The sequence below is a fragment of the Elephas maximus genome, chromosome 8 (assembly GCF_024166365.1).
Source record: "Elephas maximus indicus isolate mEleMax1 chromosome 8, mEleMax1 primary haplotype, whole genome shotgun sequence".
Lineage (NCBI taxonomy): Eukaryota > Metazoa > Chordata > Mammalia > Proboscidea > Elephantidae > Elephas > Elephas maximus.
This window is the reverse complement of record NC_064826.1, coordinates 20,185,855-20,203,341: the sequence shown is the minus strand read 5'-3', so window position 1 is coordinate 20,203,341 and position 17,487 is coordinate 20,185,855. Positions and strand designations below refer to the sequence as shown.

Sequence of the window (17,487 nt, the reverse complement as noted above, 5' to 3'; positions counted from 1 at the left end):
GATGGGCACCTTGGTTGTTTTGCTGTTATAAACAGTGCTGCAATGAACATAGGCGTGTAGTTACCATTATTTTAACAAAAAAGAAACTCAAGCACTTGCACATAAGTTCTCTCGTTTACCTGTCCCATGTTGAGAACATCAGATGAGATGGGAAGTAGAGACAGGAATGCACACTATGTCAATATTTTCCCAATGTTATCAAAGTCAGGTCACATACAGTCCCCCTCTTCATTTCTTAGCCTAAACATATCTCCAACTTCCCCTTTCCAGTCCTCAGCTGGTTTCCCCCCCTCCCCACTTCCTACACTGGTCTCCACTAGTCATCAAGGAGACAGCAAATCCCATCTCCCAGGCCCCTTCCACAGTAGCCACAGTAGGTACCAGGAAGACAGTCTTTCAGGGGACCAGAATGGGACACCTCATTCCCATGCCTGGTTGCAGGACAATTTCAGTTCTGCCTCCAAACTCCTGAATCAATTATGAACTTGTGTTTGCATATTCATGCAACAAGTATCTCCTGGGTACCTTTTTTGTGCCAAGTACAGGGGATACAGTAATGGGAAATGTAGTGCAACAGAAAAAGTACCACAACAGGGCAGGTACTGCAGCGGGAAAGGTACTGCAATGGGGAAGGTAGCACGATACAGAACGTATGTACGAGGGGGAAGATAGTAGTAACGGGGAAGGTATGCTGCAAGGAGAAAGGTAGTGCAACGGGGAAGGTAGTGCAAGGGGGCAGGTACGCACAAAGGGGCAGGTACGCACAAAGGGGCAGGTACGGGCAACAGAAATGGTACACATAGCAGAGGTCAGATAAATCATTTGTGAAGTTCTGAGATATCAAAGGTTATCTTACACATGATTTCACATCTTTCAGTGCTCAGTTGCATACTTCATCTTATTCCTCTTACTTTATGTAATGCTGTACCCTGCTGACACTGAGCCCTAAGATTTTCAGGGAGCCCAAGAGAAATTCAAAACCAACTCATTGAAAATCGGTTCCTACATAAAGCGTCAGTACACCTTTAAGGTCCCTACGTCATTGATTTGGACAACTAGTTGCTGTGGCATCATCTCCAACTCACGGTGACCCCAGGCATGTCAGAGTAGAACTGTGCTCCACAGGGTTTTCAATGGCTGATTTTTCAGAAGTAGACTGCCAGGACTCTCTTCTGAGGTGCCTCTTCACGGACTCAGACTGCCAACCTTTCAGTTAGTAGCCCAGAGCAATAGCTGTTTCCACCACCCAGGGAAAACAGACCTTGTAGCTAAGCAAATGCGAAGGAACAGCTTCTTCTGAAATGGAGATGTTCAGCATGTCCTGGCTCCCAGTAGCTAACACTGCCTCAGGGTATGAAGGAAAAAGGCAGAGGGATGATCTTGGGGGAGAGGAGGAGGAAGCCTAACCAGGTAGGTATTCCCTCCCTTTTCAAGTCCTCAGTCTCAGTTCACACCCCAGTGGTTTGTGTGGTCAGGGCCAGAAGCTAGTCAAACAGTCCACTTTGGGAGACTTGGCTGGGCACTGAGGCTTTGGGGGCGCTCTGACGCTGGGCACTGAACTGGGGAGGAGGTTACTATCCTGCATGGACTGCAGAGGCAGGGCACCTGACTTCTCAGGCACCCAAAGACGGCAGCTTAGGCCCCTCAAGTGGCTCAGGTAATGTTAGCCAGCAGAAGCTGAGTCAGAGACCCAAACCCTGATGTAAGATGGACTGTGGTGACGGCCTGTGACAGACTGGCTTGTGGGCACACGTGAAGCACCCCTTTAAGGCTCTTCAAAAGATCTGGGGAACCTGGGTGGGACTAAATCCCTGCTTGGGCAGCTGGGGGCAAGAATCAGAATTCTCAAAGGCTTGGAACAAACACCTTGAAGTGGTGACCAGCTGGCAGTGACCAGGACAGGGCACAACCCAAGCGCCTAAACATCCTGTTCCCCAGGTGGCAGGCCCTGGCACTGCCCACTGCCTGAGGCACTCACGGAAGGGGAGGCTGCCCACTGAGGGAAAGAACTCCCTCTGCCTAGGCCACCACCTGATGCCCTCTGTCCCCCAACCCACTGCCCCAATAGCTTCTCATCCAATTTCTCGGGGCTTTCTTCCTTAGTCCTTGACTTTCCATGGTCCCTTCTCACTTTTATTCTTTTCCTGTTCCTCACTCAGCTTCCTACTGCTGATCCATCTCTGTAACACCTCTCCTCCCAAAATCAAGTCCCTATGTAACCAGTTACAGCTTTCTGTGTGTGTGTGTGTGAGAGAGAGAGACAGCAAGTTTTAAGGTTTCTCTAGAAGCTCCTTGGCATGCCCTGAGTATCACTAGGTTGTTCTAGAGAACAGAAAGACTTATTGAAAGACTTATTACTCCCATCAGACAAATAAAGGTCACCAGGACTATTGAGCCAGGCACCCTGTTCCCACCCAGCCACCCCCACCACACTGCCTCCTGTCTGCCGAGTACTGGGGGCACCTACACTGTGTGTCCTAGGTTTTCTAGGACAGTCTCATTTTTAAATGTCATAGTGTCTTCATTAACTCAGTCCTACTCGTTAGACCACATGTCCAGATTTTTCCCTCAGGATACGTGTGGTGGGGAGTCTTCTGGAGTTGTGGGATCCAGAAAGCCTTGTTTATGGCTGAAGAAGAGTGCTGGGGCCCAGCCCAGGCTGACCTCCACTGCGCTGGCTGTGCCCTACCCACCAAGACCCGTGAGCTCCTTTATAAGGTCATCTTAGAACTCAGGGTCAGGAGTCACCGTGCGTCGGCAGGTTAACCAGCCATGATGACACTGAGGTCATATTTACTCAGCAAGGCTAGAGCTAGGCCCTCCTCTGCCCTCCTGACTCTCCCTCCCTCCAGGGCTATTCTCTCATCACCATACTTCCTGTCAAATGTGTGAAGGGCAGAGGGTGGCACACACTCCTACATCTCCTCTAAGTACTTGGGGAGCTGCTGGGGAGAGAGACAATAGCACAGCTGTAGGAAGGCTGGGCCTGAAGCAACTCCCTGTCAGGCTGCCACACCCATGGGGAAGCTGGCCTCTTGGCCAGGAGTTAGTTTTATGGGGGTCTTTAGCTCCTTCTTGGAGGACGAGAGAGCTACCTCCCAGACCTATGGGATTATTACCTTAAACCAGTGTTTCTTGGACCACATCTACCACGGCCTCCATCAGACTCAGTCCTGTACAACTAGATGGTGCCCGGCTACCACCACTGGCTGCTCTGACAGGGATCACAATAGAGGGTCCCAGACAGAGCTGGAAAAAATGTAAAACAAAATTCTAACTCAAAAAGGAAGACCAGACTTGCTGACCTGACAGAGGCTGGAGAAACCCTGAGAGTATGGCCCCCGGACGCCCTTTCAGCTTAGTAACAAGGTCACTCCTGAGGTTCACCATTCAGCCAAAGATTGAACAGGCTCTTTGAACATGCTGTCAGGAGGGATCAGTCCATGGAGAAGGACATGTGCTTGGCAGAGTGTCGGGTCAGCGGGAAAAGAGGAAGCCCCTAAAGAGGTGGACTGACACAGTGGCTGCAACAATGAGCTCAAGCATAACAACGATTGTACGGATGGGGCAGGACCGGGTAGTGTGTTGTTCTATTGTGCATAGGGTTGCTATGAGTTGGGAGCAACTCGACGGCACCTAACAACAACAACAACAACATGGAACAAAACAAGACTAAAGGAGCACACCAGTCCTGGGGCAGGGACTGGAAGGCAGGAGGGAACAGGAAAGCTGGTAATAGGGAATCCAGGGTTGAGAAGGGAGAGTGTTGACATGTCGTGGGGTTGTTAACCAATGTCAAAACACAATGTGTGTACTGTTTGATGAGAAACTAGTTTGTTCTGTAAACAAACCAGTGCTTCCTGCGCCTCGTTCTGCCTGTTCATTGCCAACACACTGCTCTGCTCAGAAAGCACAGAGAACACCCTTCTATTTGTACATGTTGATTCCATGTTCACCACCCAGACTCAAAGCATCAGAAATCTCAGGTTTGGAAAGATCTTCAGGATTTTCCCAGTCTTCATTCAATCTACTACTGCTTTCAAAATTTCTATGACATTCACATACCACCTGTTCAATTTAATATTTGTCTTCAACTCGCTTTCTTTTTAAATACATGGTTTCGTGTGCTAGTGAATGTTTTCTTCTAGCATCATTGTAATAAAGATCTATTAAAAATTTTTAAAGGAGCCCTGGTGGCACCACAGTTAAGCGCTCAGCTGCTATCCAAAAGGCTGGTTGGTTCAAACCCACCCAGTGGCTCCACAGGAGGAAGAGTGAGCCATCTGCTTCGGTAAAGGTTCAAATGAAACTCGCTGCCGTAGAGCTGATTCCAACTCATAGCGACCCTACAGGACAGAGTAGAACTGCCCTGTAGGCAGCTTCCTAGGCTGTAAATCTTCATGGAAGCAGACTGTCATATCTCTCTCCCGCAGAGCGGCTGATGGGTTTGAACCCCTGACCTGTTGATCAGCAGCTGAACACTTAATCACTGCACACCCGGGCTCCCCCTGTAAAGGGAGCTAATGGACCACACAAACCACAGCCTCCTAACCTGAAACCAGAAGAACTAGATGGTGCCTAGCTACCACTACTGACCACTCTGGGTGGGATAACAATAGAAGATCCTGGACAGAGTGGGAGAAAAATATAGAATAAAATACAAATTCACAAGAAAGACCAAACTTACTGGTCTGATAGAGACTGGTGGAATCCCCGAGACTAAGGCCCTTAGACACCCTTCAAACCTGGAACTGAACCCACTCCCAGAGATCACCTTTCAGCCAGGCAATAGACAGGCCTATAAAGTGAACAATAACACCCGTGAGGCACGTGCTTCTCAGAACCATCAACCACATAGGACCAGAAGGGCAGCATTTGCCCAAAAACAAAGCTCAAAAGGCAGGAAGGGGCAGAAAAGATGGGCGAATGGAAATGGGGCGCTCGGGGCGGAAATGGATAGAGTGCCATCACAGTGAGGGAATACCAACTAATGTCACTAAACAAAATGGGTATAAATTGTTGAATGGGAAATTAGTTTTCTCTGTAAACTTTCATCTAAACCACAATATTAAAAAAAAAGAAAAGAAAAGAAAAAAAGATTACAGCCAAGACAATCCTGTGGGGCAGTTCTACTCTGTCACATGGGGATACTACGATCAAAAATCAACTCGATGGCACCCAACAACAAAATGAAACAAAAACATTGCTTCCTGAGCTCCTGCCCCACCCACAGGTGTCCCCACTGGGGCTCCCCTTCCAGCTGAGCCACTGAGCGCCCCTGTGTGGAAACCACCTCAAGGGTGTGAGTGTCTTCCTTCCAGGCCCACAGAAGGCACCCCACTTCTTTTTCTCCTTCTTGTTTCTTCACCCAGTGAGTCAGAGCAGGGCCAGGGTTTTCATTCTCATTTTTTATACCCTTTTAAAAAAGCAGTTTGTAGTTCTATTATAATTTTAACACTGTTGAGTGTGAAATATAGCGCCTACTTCCTTCCTCATTTTACTTTGGGCCAACCCCAGGTTGAGGTAGTGGGAGTCCAGCCTGGATCACTGCTGACACACTAGGTTGGTTAACTGTGTGGTTGGGGTACCCTGAGTGCCAGGCAGGGCAGAGGAGGGGCAGGATGGGGGGTGGACAGCAGGGAGAGGATGCTGCCCCTTCTCTGTCTCCTGCCTTTGTCTCTAATCTGTAGAAGTGGCTTTTCCCAGGCTTCTGAAGCTCTTACTCTGCTCACCCCGGAAGGGGCCTTGTCCAGGCTCTTTGCTCAGTTCGGAGCTGTGCCCATGGAGCCGAGGTGTCTCCACTCATCTTCTGCAGGGAGAACAAGCAGAAAGTGCCGGCTCTTGCCAGGCTGAGGGTGCACGAGGCGTTCCAGACCCCTGGCTGAGGGTGCACGAGGCGTTCCAGACCCCCGGCTGAGGGTGCACGAGGCGTTCCAGACCCCTGGCAGCCCTCGGTCCAGCTCCAGGCCCAGGTGGCCACAGGCTACAGGATGGGTGACTCAGGTATGCTGTGCTGGACAAACAAGCCAGTACTCTCAGCCCAGCAGGGAGACAAGGTAATTAGTTCCCCGCTGTCATCGGCCCGTCACCTCGAGGGTGGGTTTGCCGGGCGAAGCCGGGACCCAGAAGGCAGGCAGGAATGTGGTTATCTCGGTCTGTGTCTTGTTGCCCAAGGTGCTTCCTGATGCTTCTACAGCTGGGCTTCCAGCCAAGCCACCAGCACCTGCACTTTCTGATGATGTCATGAGGCTGCTAGGCTCCAAGAGCCCTGCCCAGAGCAAGGACAATTCCATGAAGAGGTCCTGGCATGTGACTTTCTCCCTAGCCCTGCTCCGATTATTCCAGCACTCCCTGGCCTCAGGAGACTCAAGACTAGGCAAACTGGAGAGGCCTGGCTGGACAACAGGGCTCAAGCCAATAGGGTGGCTCAATAGTTAGGTGTGCAGCTGAGGACGTCGGACTTGCCTTAAATAATACTAAAAAAATAGCTAATTGTTACTGAGCATTTACTGTGTGCCAGGCACTGTCCTAAGCACTTCACATATCTCATTTCTTTCTCCAGACATCCCTATGACATGTTGTTGTCTGCTGCTGTGGAGCTGGCCCCCGATCCATGGTGACCCCATGTGTAATGAAACAAAACGTCGTCCAGTCCTGCACTGTCCCACGATCAGTTGCTGATCAGACCATTGTGATCCATAGGGTTTTTGTGGGCTGATTTTTGGATATAGATCACCAGGCCTTTCTTCCTAGTCCCTTAGTCTGGAAGCTTTGCTGAAACCTGTTCAGCATCATAGCGACAAGCAAGCCTCCACTGACAGATGGCTGGTGGTAGTGATGAGGTGGACTGGCCAGGAATTGAAGCCGGGTCACCCCCATGGAAGGCGAGCATTCTACCACTGAACCACTACTGCCTCATTCCTATGACATAGGTACTAGCATTATTCACATTTTACAGACAAAGAAACTGAAGCACTGAGTGGCTGGCTCAAAAGCACAAAGCTGGTAAACAGCAAACCCAGGATTTGGACCCAGGCCACTGGGTCTAGAGTAGCCCCCTTAACTCTCACATGACACAGACTCACTTCTGCTCTGTCACTGTGGCTGTGGTGGTTCAGGAAGAGGACTGGGCATGGGTCTCAGTATTCTAGGCCTGGATCAGCTACAATCTCCCGTGTGATCTTTGCTGTCACTCCGCAACTCTGGCCTTCAGGTTCTTCATTGGAGAATGTGGGGTTTAGGCCAAATAGTCTTTGCCACTCCAAGTTTCTAGTTCTATGACTCCACCCCACATGGAACAGTAGCCTGGGGAGCGCAAGCAATGCTGGGAAGAATGGCCTGCTCTCATAGTTTACACCCTAGAAAACCCTATGGAGCAGTTCTACTCTGTAACACACGAGTCGCCATGATACCGCTGACTCAACAGCAGCTAACACATGGAAACGGCCTTGAGGGAAGGCCCCTCCCTTCTCCTCCCCTGGACAGCCCAACGGGAAGTGTTTACTGATTATGGAGGGCAGCTGTTCAGGCATTTGAACAGAGCAGTGCTAATTCATGGCCTGGTGCCACTGACTGATGGGGCAAAGCTGCTTTCCCATTCCACACCTCAGTTTCCCCACTCGGTTCAGTGGGGATAATGGCCTCCTGTGCTCAATGCTTTGATGAGTCAGGCTCAATTAGCATTACTCACAGGTTTTGGAATTCTCAGAAGAAAAAGGTCATCTGCTTGCTGGGCTTGGGCTGCACTGTGGCTGTGACAACACGCCCCTCTGGCCCGTGACCCCATTAACGTGCCCTCAAAGCTTCATTAGTGGCTTGCCTAACTCTGCAGGATGGCCCTTGGGTGACCCAGCCCTGAGTGCCAGTGCTGGGACAGACCTGAGAACGACACCCCAGAGGGAGAGGGCTGCCTCAGCACCCTTCCTGTGTTGTGGTGGCGGCCAGCAGCGGCTGATCTTCCTCTCAGGTTTCCTCTTTCAACTCAATTCCATTCACCCTGCTTCGTCCTTGCCTCTAATCCTGGACACAGGATCCTAACCCTGACCTTAAGCTTGGGGAGATTGTTTTTTCTTGTCTTGCTCCTCAATAAACATCCATTCTCTTTCCTTTCTGCCCAGCTGTCTAGATGCTTTCAGCCTTTTTCTATCACTGTACAAACAAGACCACTTCAAGTTCAAGTTTGGTTAGGGGACAAGACCTGTAACAAAATAAGGACAAATAATGATGCTGAAAATGAGAATTAGCCATTTGAAAAGGTCCGTGCCAAGGCTGACCTGCTAGTGAGGAATATTAAGGTGGCAGGTTTGTCTGGCCACACAGTGATTCTCTCTAGTGAAGGCAGAGAAATGTGGCACACAGGCGGCATCTAGTGGCTCTGGTAGGTTCTGCTGGCATTGCTGTTACCTGGAATCCCAAGTAGGTTACTATGACTTCCGCAAGCGCTTTGAGACCTGGGAGGAGACATGATGTTTAAGGAAGGAGGGTTTTCTAGTCACTTAATATCTGTAAATCACATTTCATTCGACATTGAATTTCTTTGGATCTACAGAAGAATGGCTCTCGCGTCCACATCCAGTTTCTTCCCATATTAGTAGGAGCAGCTGAAGCTCCCGGAAGGCCAGGCCCATGGACTGGCTGGAATCTGAGAGCAGACACAGCAGGCCTGCCACCAGGAGGAAAAGGATGGCGTGGCCCACATCCTGACTGGAAGATGGAGGAGACAATTCAAATGGTGGTCCCGGTCTGTCTACATAAAAGGCGGGTGGCAAAGAGGCCAGTTCTTATTTAACAACTATGAAGAGACTCGGCTCAGAAGGGTTAACCGGATCCCATTCTGGGGTGAAGATGGATTGCAGGTGACTGGAAGGAAGGGTGGAAGGGAGGCCAGAGTTGCCTCTACTTCTACTAAGGGATTTACTATACGATTTCAAACATTTAACTTTTCTGCCCAGACTATACACTATGAAAACGAAACCCCTGATGCCCAGTATAACCTAGTAAGCTACAAGAACGTTGCTAAATTGTTTCCCAAGTAAAGCACTTACCCAAACTAGGCTGTATGATTACTCGGCAACTTTCAAGCTAAAGCTTTATTATTATTACTGTCTGAAAGTTGTCACTTAATTGCTATCACTTTTCTAGCGTTTCTTATCTACCTTATCTCAAAGGCATACAGGAAAAACTGAAGATACAAGGAAGTAGAAAAATTTTTAGATCCTGGGAAAACCAAACCAAACCAAACCAAACCCATTGCCATTGAGTCAATTCTGACTCATAACGACTCGATAGGACAGAGTTAGAGCTGCCTCATAAGGCTTCCAAAGAGCGGCTGGTGGATTCAAACTGCTGACCTTTTGGTTAGCAGCCGAGCTCTTAACCACTGCACCAGCAGGGCTCCTGGGAAAGGAGGAAGCATAAGGTTACTGGAAATCTTTGCTAGGTCATAGAAGACTGTTTATAGAATTTTTATAAAGATTAGGGAGACAATTTTTTTTTTATTCATTGCACAAACAGTAGTGACAAGAAAAAATCCAAAGAAAATTCTACCTCTTCATTTTAATAGACTGTTTTCATTTTCTGGTTTTGAGTCTTGGTTAAATAGATCACAGCAGAGAGATGCTCGAAACTGTTTTTCATATATATCACAAAACATCTTTCCACAGTTATATCACCATAACCATCACTTTAATGACCTGAATTATATTCCATGAACTTATACTACATATTTTTTTTCATCCTCCAATTATTACATGGTTGTGCTATTTTCAATTTCTTATTGCAGGTAACATTGTATTAAATGTCTTCATGCATATAACTTTTCATCTTTTGAACGACATCCTTGGACAGGAGGCAGAGCAGTACTAGGCTTTGGAGGCGGATGGCCTGAATCCTGTCCGTCTTACTTACTGGCTGTGTGACTCTCTGAGCAAGGTAATTAACTAACGCTCCAGTTTCCTCATTTGTAAAATGAGGAGTGACAGTACCTACCCCACAGCATTGTTATGGGCTTTAATGAGATAATATACGTAAAGTGCTTAGAGCAGGGCTTGGCAAATAGTGCACACTCCCAATGACAGCTACTAGTAGTAGCAGGAAACTCAATTTTCAGGGGTCCTCCTGTTGAAGACTGTTTCTCCTTCTCTCTCACGTCTCACCAAGAAGCAGACTCAGGATGCAGTCTTGGCTTCGCTGTCACCTCAACGTGGCTCAATCCACCTGTCCTACCCCTAAGGTACTCTCAAAGCTTTCGCTACTTCTCCAGTGCTTCTAGTTAGGTTGGACAGGGCTGACTAGGAAATGGACAAGGAACTTATGTGGGGCTTTCTTATCTCAGTGACCTTGGTTTCCTCATGAGAACGGTGAGAGCCCTGGAGGTAAAGCTGGAGTCCCTTCCGGGTCTCACACTCTACCTTCTTCCTCCTTCGAGGTCTATTATTGACCCATCGTGGGAAAAAGCCAATCAATGTTCCTCCGTGTTTTCTTACTGGGGGACTAACAGTAGACAGAAGTGAGTGCGGAAGGCTGATTCCTTTGGATAAACCACCAAGTTTCCGTGACCTACTGGTGTTCCCCTTTCCCTCTCTTCCTAATTTGCTTCAGCTACAAAACAGCACAGCAAGAGCCATCGGAGAGCACTGGAAAGAAAAACTGTGGCCGCCACGTCAACTTTAGCCAAGGAGCAATCAGAGAAAAGAGAACATGGATAAAGGCAGGATGGATTATCCTAATTAAAGGGCTCAAACACACTTCATGCATTTCAGAGGCTATGGGTCGGATGACCCCAATAACAGCTATATAAAGCCAGAGAAAACTCAGAATAGGAGTAAATCTAAAAATAGAAAGGAAAACTGAGGAGGAGGAAGTGTTTGTGCTTCTGTTGTTGGTTGAGCTAAACATGCAGCTGTTTTGTTGCTAAGATGGAACAGGGTGGAAGGGATTTAAAAGCTAGCTCTGGCTTAACAGTTTGCTCAGTAAATGAGCAAGTGCCCAGAGAGAACGACGTTCCATCTGATGGTCTTTAATAAAGTTAGCTAAAATCTAAAATAAAGCAGGGAAACCGGGATCCCACGAGTGGTTGTAAGATACTTCTTTCTGCTGTCAGAGGCGGACCTCGACTTTGTGCTTGAGAAAGGAAAACCATGGAATCACACTGCTGAAGATATTCCCAGCTGGGTGATAATGGAAAGAGCAGAGGGCTGGGAAGCACAGACCTACATGCAGCTCTGCCACAAGCTCACTATATGACTGACAGCTGGTTGTTAAATACTTTTGAGCTTCAGTCTTCTTCTCTGTAAAAACCAAACCTACTTGTAACAGAAATGCAAGTTTTGTTAAAGCAAAACAAAGAATCCCAAAGGCCCAAAGTCAGGGAAAAACAGCCAAAGGAGGCCCTGAAGCATGGGCCAAGCAAAGGAGTCTGATGGGGTCTTCAAGACCCTGCACCTACACCGACCTATAAAAAAGGTTCTGCCCTGGGTGACAGAGAGCAAGGAGTTGGAAGTTCTATTTCCCGAGAGAGCCAACAGGAGTCAACTAACACAGAGATGATACAGCACCCTATAAGCTACCAGGTGTGGCTAAGAGATGTGGGGGAAATGCCTTAGAATCGTGACTTATATCACCTTTGTGAAAAAAGTAGCAAAAGCACAATTTGAGGTAGTTATCTTCTTTTAAAGGGATCTGCCAAAAGGAAAACAAAAAACAAACTCATATAAAGGATCAAATCAGTTAGAACAGGTTCCTAGAAAGGCCAAAGCAAGAACTTTTACAGCTAACAAAACCACAGGAAGAGTGAATAAGAGCTTAGGGTTGAAGTGATGTCCTAGAGTGTGGAAGAGAACAGGCACTTTGGGAAAGTAAGCTCAAGGACTCAATCCCTTCTGAGAACATCCTATCACTGCCTGGAAGTACACCTGTTACAGTCAACCAGTGTAGTCTCAGTCTGACTGGGACCTTCTGGAGTGCTATTCAACAGGCCAGCATCAAGGTCTCTTATGAGAAGTAGGTAGGGTTGAGGGCTTCACTCTACGTGGCTCTACACATTCTGAGCATCTGAAATAATAATCCTAAACTCCTTCGACACACTGACTTCTCCTCTCCCAAACTCTAGAACACATTTCTAGACAGCTGTCTTCACCTGTAACTGAACGCAACATGCTAAAAAAGCCCAAGCCACGGCAGAATACCTGTTCTTTCAGGAACAAACCCTACACTCTGCTCATTTGATCACAATGTACCTCCAGCTTCAAATGTCCTTTTATGAAGTATCTACCAGGTCAGGCACTGCTTAAAGTGGTGGGATAGGAACAAGACGGACAAGGTCCCTATCCTCGTGGAGCCTGTATCTCCACTCATCTCCAAGGTCCAGCTCAAAGCTACACCTTCCCTGAAATGCTAACACCATACTTGAGAACTAACTTCTTCCTCTCTTATCCTTCTCCCAGAGTATTTAGCACTATCTTGAGCAACACTTGGGCATAAATGTATCTTCCAGTTTGGACTATAAATTTTTGATGGTAGAGACAAGGTAGCCAGTCATCTCTTCGCTGTAGTAAGACTTGACAGTGCCTTACACATGAAAGAGACCTAATGTTTCTTAAATTATACTAAGTCTGTCCCAATCTGCTTCCATTTAGGATAAAACAAACAAAACCTGTGGCGCTTTGCCCATTTTAAGGAAATACAAATACTCTTTTGGGAGGGGTATGTATATATTAAAAATTACAGTGGAAAAGAAAGACTTAAAAAAATACCTACATTAATTATGACCTGACTCTTAGACAGGCCTGTAGCCCATATGAACATCTTGTAATAATTCTACACCACTCTTTTAGAAACTGTAGCCTAGAGGCTATGAGCTTCTAGAGAGAGAGCAGACTTCTAATTTACTTAGTCATCAGTCAGCAAATGGCTTCCCACTCTGGGCCAGAGGTCTCCTTTCTGTAAACACTGGCCAGCTGTCCATGAGCCCATGAACACTCAAGCCATCTACTACTGCCAAAGGCAAGGGCACACCCAAAAAACAACCTGGAAGCAGCCTCGTTCACTGACAGAGATATCAGCACTATTTAGCCCTTTAAAAATTAGCACTGAAATATGACAAATCTAAAATCTGATATGCATGAAAAAAGAGACTATCCTTTAAAGAAATTTATGCAACCTATGATCATGAGTTGGATCCTGGTTTGGAAAATCAGATGTAAAGAACATTTTTGATAATAACTATGAATTCTGACTATGGACTGAGTATTAATTAGATGCTGTTAAGGGGTTATTTACTTTTTGTTGAGTGTAATATGTACAAAAAAATTTGATTTTTTATAGCCATAAACTACAGTATTGATGGAGGGAATGCTGTCTGTTACTTTCTTTAAAATACTTCAATATAAAAGAAGTGAATTATAAAACAAACCAACCAGCTAACGAAAGAAAACAAGACCTGTCAGAGAAGTTATTTTCTAGTCTTCAACAGGTCATGGGCACTTTGTCCTTAGATGGAGCTGGGTGAGGGTCTGACTTCAGAACCACGGAGACAAATGCTCCCTACCAGCAGTGATGAGCCTTGAGGGCCCCCAACTGGGGGTGCTGGCATGAGGAGGCTCCCAGAGACGGGTCTCTTCTGATGTGCCTTCCTCTTGTTGGTATATTCTTTTCTGCTTGTATTACCAGGGTGAGGAGAGCAAATGGTCAGCTTACCATTCCCTATAACATACCAGGGGATTCCCTGGTGATACAATGACGACTGGCTTGCTTCTGGTTAAACAAAGATTACACCTCTTTGACTGGAATCACAAATTTTAGGCTTTGCAGCCAATCTGAAAATCAAAATATTGATGTTGTTGACTGGTCCACTGAAGTTTTCTCAGTCTCTGCTTCCTTTTTATCAGCCCACAAGGCAGGTGGGAAATGGTTCTCCAGCAGTAAGAAACTCAGGAAATATTTTATTAACACATACTGTCATATTGCTGGGATGTGAGAGTCCTCCAAACACTGTCCTGTGCTAAAGATGGTGAAATGGGTGTCACGTCCGTGTTTGTCCATCTGGTTTCAGAGCCCCACACTCCTTTGACAGAGCCAGGCATGCTATCTTACCTCTGCACAGCCCTACCTGGATACCTGGAAACCGTTCTCCTAGGCAGATGCAGCGGTTGGCACTTACTGCCTCTGCGACAGCATGGGCTCCTTATGATTAAACCCCAACGGAGAAAAACTTAGTATCAGCTGACCAAAAGGAAATTCCGATTTTATTTCTCAAAACAGTTGCTCTCATCCCAGTTCTCTCCAGGAAGGGGCTAGAATATCTTCAGGATGAGCATAAAGATTCCCACTGCCGGAATATTCGGAATACCTTCCTTGATTTCTCGGAGAGACTCTACAGAGAGAAAAACTCATTAAGAGAGTGAATTCTTTCATAGAGACAAAGGACGGGTAACAGCTTTGAGGCCTGGTTTGTAAATTTCTCCTGCAATGATGTAGCTATGTCTAACCAAACTCACTGCTGTCAAGTCAATTCTGACCCACAACGACCCCACAGGATTTCCAAGGCTGTAACTCTCTATGGAAGCAGACTGCCACATTTCTCCCACAGAGCTGCTGGTGGTTTTGAACTGCTGACCTTTCAGTTACCAGTTGATTGCTTTAACCATTGTGCCACCAGGGCTCCTGTCGCAATGTCTAGGAGTGGGTCAAACAAATTACACTTTTCATTGTGCTATAAATAATGTACACCTCAGGTATCTAGAAGCCTGTGTTCTACTGTTAGACCTACTGCTGACAGACTCTGGGCCTCTAGGATACACTCACGCCCCCCTCCAAGCAGCTGGGTCTGTCTGTGAGGGCACTCTGACCCACCACCTGTGCAGCACACACTGTGCACTGGTTTCTCATTTGTGATGCTTAGCTGGCCTGAACTTATCTGTTGTTGTGGAGAACACACACAGTAAAACATACACCAATTTGACAGTTTCTCCATGGACATTCTTCAAGCTGTGCAACCATTCTCTCTCTCCTTTTCTGAGTTGTTCCACCCCCATTAACATAAACTTGCTGTCCCCTAAGGTTCCTATCTAATCTTTTGAGTTGCTGTTGCCAATCTGATCCCATCTAGATCGTTCTTAAGAGAACACAATGCTCAAGGCAGATATTTTTTTTCTACTAGTTAAGCTAAACTATTGTTTGGTTTTAAGACTTCAGGGAATATTTTCAGTTTAAGGTTTAAAGATCATCTATGGACAACAGTTTTGGGGGGTTCATCCCGTTTCCCTGGCTCCAGAAAGTCTGGATTTCATGAGATTTGGAATTCTGATCTGCATTTTCCTCCTTCTAAATCATTATTTCTTGGGAACAAGGATCCACATCTTCATGATACCCAGCTGGTGTTAACAATATAACCCAAGGCAAGTAATAAGGCAAAGTTAAATGACCTTAAGGGTTTAAACGATGACCTTGGCCTTCTCAACTTGTTTTAGCCAGCAGAGCTAATAATAGGAAGAATCTCATTGCCACTTGATCATGCCTATGAAGTGATCTGGGATTCTCAGAGATGGTGTTACAGGGAGACAAAGCAGTTCACTGACAGATAAAGTTCTCGGTGAGTTGGAACCCTGGGTTCTCTCTGCCTTCGCAGGTCACGATGAAGAGCACGGACAGCCCGCGCAGAATGGATCTCGGTGAGAGCACAAATGACATCAGCAAGGCAATGGACACTTTCTGACATCAGATGACATTTTCAGAATTTTCTTATTCTCTTTGAGGATGAGTGTCTCAACAAAAGCCTCAGGAGGGAAAAGTTTTGAGCCTTAATGACTGAGGAGAATTTAGTTATGACAGCATCAGAAAACAAAGCTGAGAGAAGCGTAAGTGTGAAAAACTGTATAAACGTTTTCCTAGCATCAAGGGCCTTTCCCACAGCCTGATGAAGCTTTGTATTTTCTAGTAGGAGCGTGGTGGGAAGGTTAAAAGAAAAGCTACCGAAAAGGATCTTCAGAGTCCCGAGTCCAAGGCCAATCATAAGGCCAATTTCCTCTATTACGAGAAATCCTGTGGGGTTTCTTTTTAGTATGACAGTGACAAAGGGAGTCTTAATAAAAGCTACCAATACACTATTCCATGAACATCTAGGCAGAGAGAAAACCAAAAAAAAAAAAAAAAAAAAAAACCAAACAAAAAAAAAACACCAAACCCCTTGCTATTGAGTCAATGCCAGCCCATAGTGACCCTACAGGACAGAGTAGTTCTGCTCTACAGGGCTTCCAAGGAGTGGCTGGTGGATCTGAACTACCGACCTCTTGGTTAACAGCTGAGCTCTTCACCACTGTGCCACCAGGGCTACAGGCAGAGAGAAGTCATGTGCAAAGATACAGGTTTAACCGCTCCTGTTTGAGAGGTGGGTAAAATACCTATCATCAAATAGCCCTACATATTTTCAAAAGTTTTTAAATTGGGAAAATGCAGATTTTTTTTCCTACTAAAAGTTGGAAAACTTTTATCTGTGTATTTAGTGAGGGGACCAGTGTATACTCCTGGGCTCTTAGCTTGACTACAGTTCCATGCAGTGAAGCCCTCTGGTCCTACAAAAACACACGGCTGTGAAGATCTGCTGGTAAGTCTTGTTTTACTTTGTCCTTGGGGGATACAGAGGTTAGAAATCATGTTTATACCAGGCACAAGGCAAATGTGGGAGAGAGCCAGCAAAGGAGAGGGAATCTAGTTTCCCTGATTCCTTAATGCCCCATGGCTTTCAGCCTTCACACAGAGCAAACCCTTGGCTTCTTTTTCAGCTGTCACGACGGACCTGATTTTACCCACATTTGGAACCAGTGCTTAGGTGGCTGGCTGAGGTCTGTGGACTAGAGTAACGTGCTCAATGTGAGGAATGGAATCATAATCTTGGTGTCAGAGCACAGGGCTCCAAACAGCTACGTTAGTCGGTCAAGTTCCAATGACAAGTGACAGCAACTGATGGGAAAAGCAGCTGTTCTGCAACACGAGGCCAGGGCAGCTGTTTATTCATCTATTTCTGTGCGGTGCTCCTCATCAGCTTTGAATCATTTTAGTTGGGAAGATAAAGAATTTACCAAAATTTGGTGAAGTGCTATACACTGAACTGCAGAAACACTGACTCAGTTCTAAGCCTGTTTTCTGGGATAAACCAGGATGAGTCTCACCTGACTTATGAAAGTGGAGGGGAGGCAGGGTGCTAATTATGGGGCCAGCCTCTGCTCCCCACCCCACCCACAGCGAGCGCTACACACACAGGGCACAGTCCTCTCACCATGCAGTCAGCTTCAGCTGGCTGGCTGGACTGGGTGTGGGCCAGGAGGGTGTTCAACACTGCCTTCCAGCCTGGCTCGCCAGGGGGGCCGCCATCGGTTCCACTGTTCTCCCTCGTTTCCTTGCCAAGCGTGCTATTCACCCATGGACACCAGTCTCGATGCTGAGAGGTAGGATCAAAGAAGTTTCGGGAAGATGTGTCCTGGCAGAGGAGGA

At 46.8% G+C, this 17,487-nt stretch overlaps 1 protein-coding gene across 2 annotated transcripts in view; it reads right to left on the bottom strand.

Annotated features, from left to right (window-relative positions):
* Nucleotides 1–336: 336 nt before the first annotated feature.
* Nucleotides 337–17,487, bottom strand: part of ZC3HC1 (zinc finger C3HC-type containing 1) — a 37,879-nt gene continuing 20,728 nt past the window's right edge. Inside the window, exons 9-10 of one of the 2 annotated variants that reach the window (XM_049893891.1) lie at nucleotides 17,273–17,473; nucleotides 338–14,371 (exon numbers count right to left, since the gene is read on the bottom strand). In XM_049893891.1, coding sequence (XP_049749848.1) covers nucleotides 14,303–14,371; nucleotides 17,273–17,473 — 270 coding nt within the window. In that variant the 3' untranslated portion in view covers nucleotides 338–14,302. Of the gene's footprint in view, nucleotides 17,474–17,487 lie in introns of both variants that reach the window. The other variant, XM_049893890.1, reaches the window with a different exon arrangement.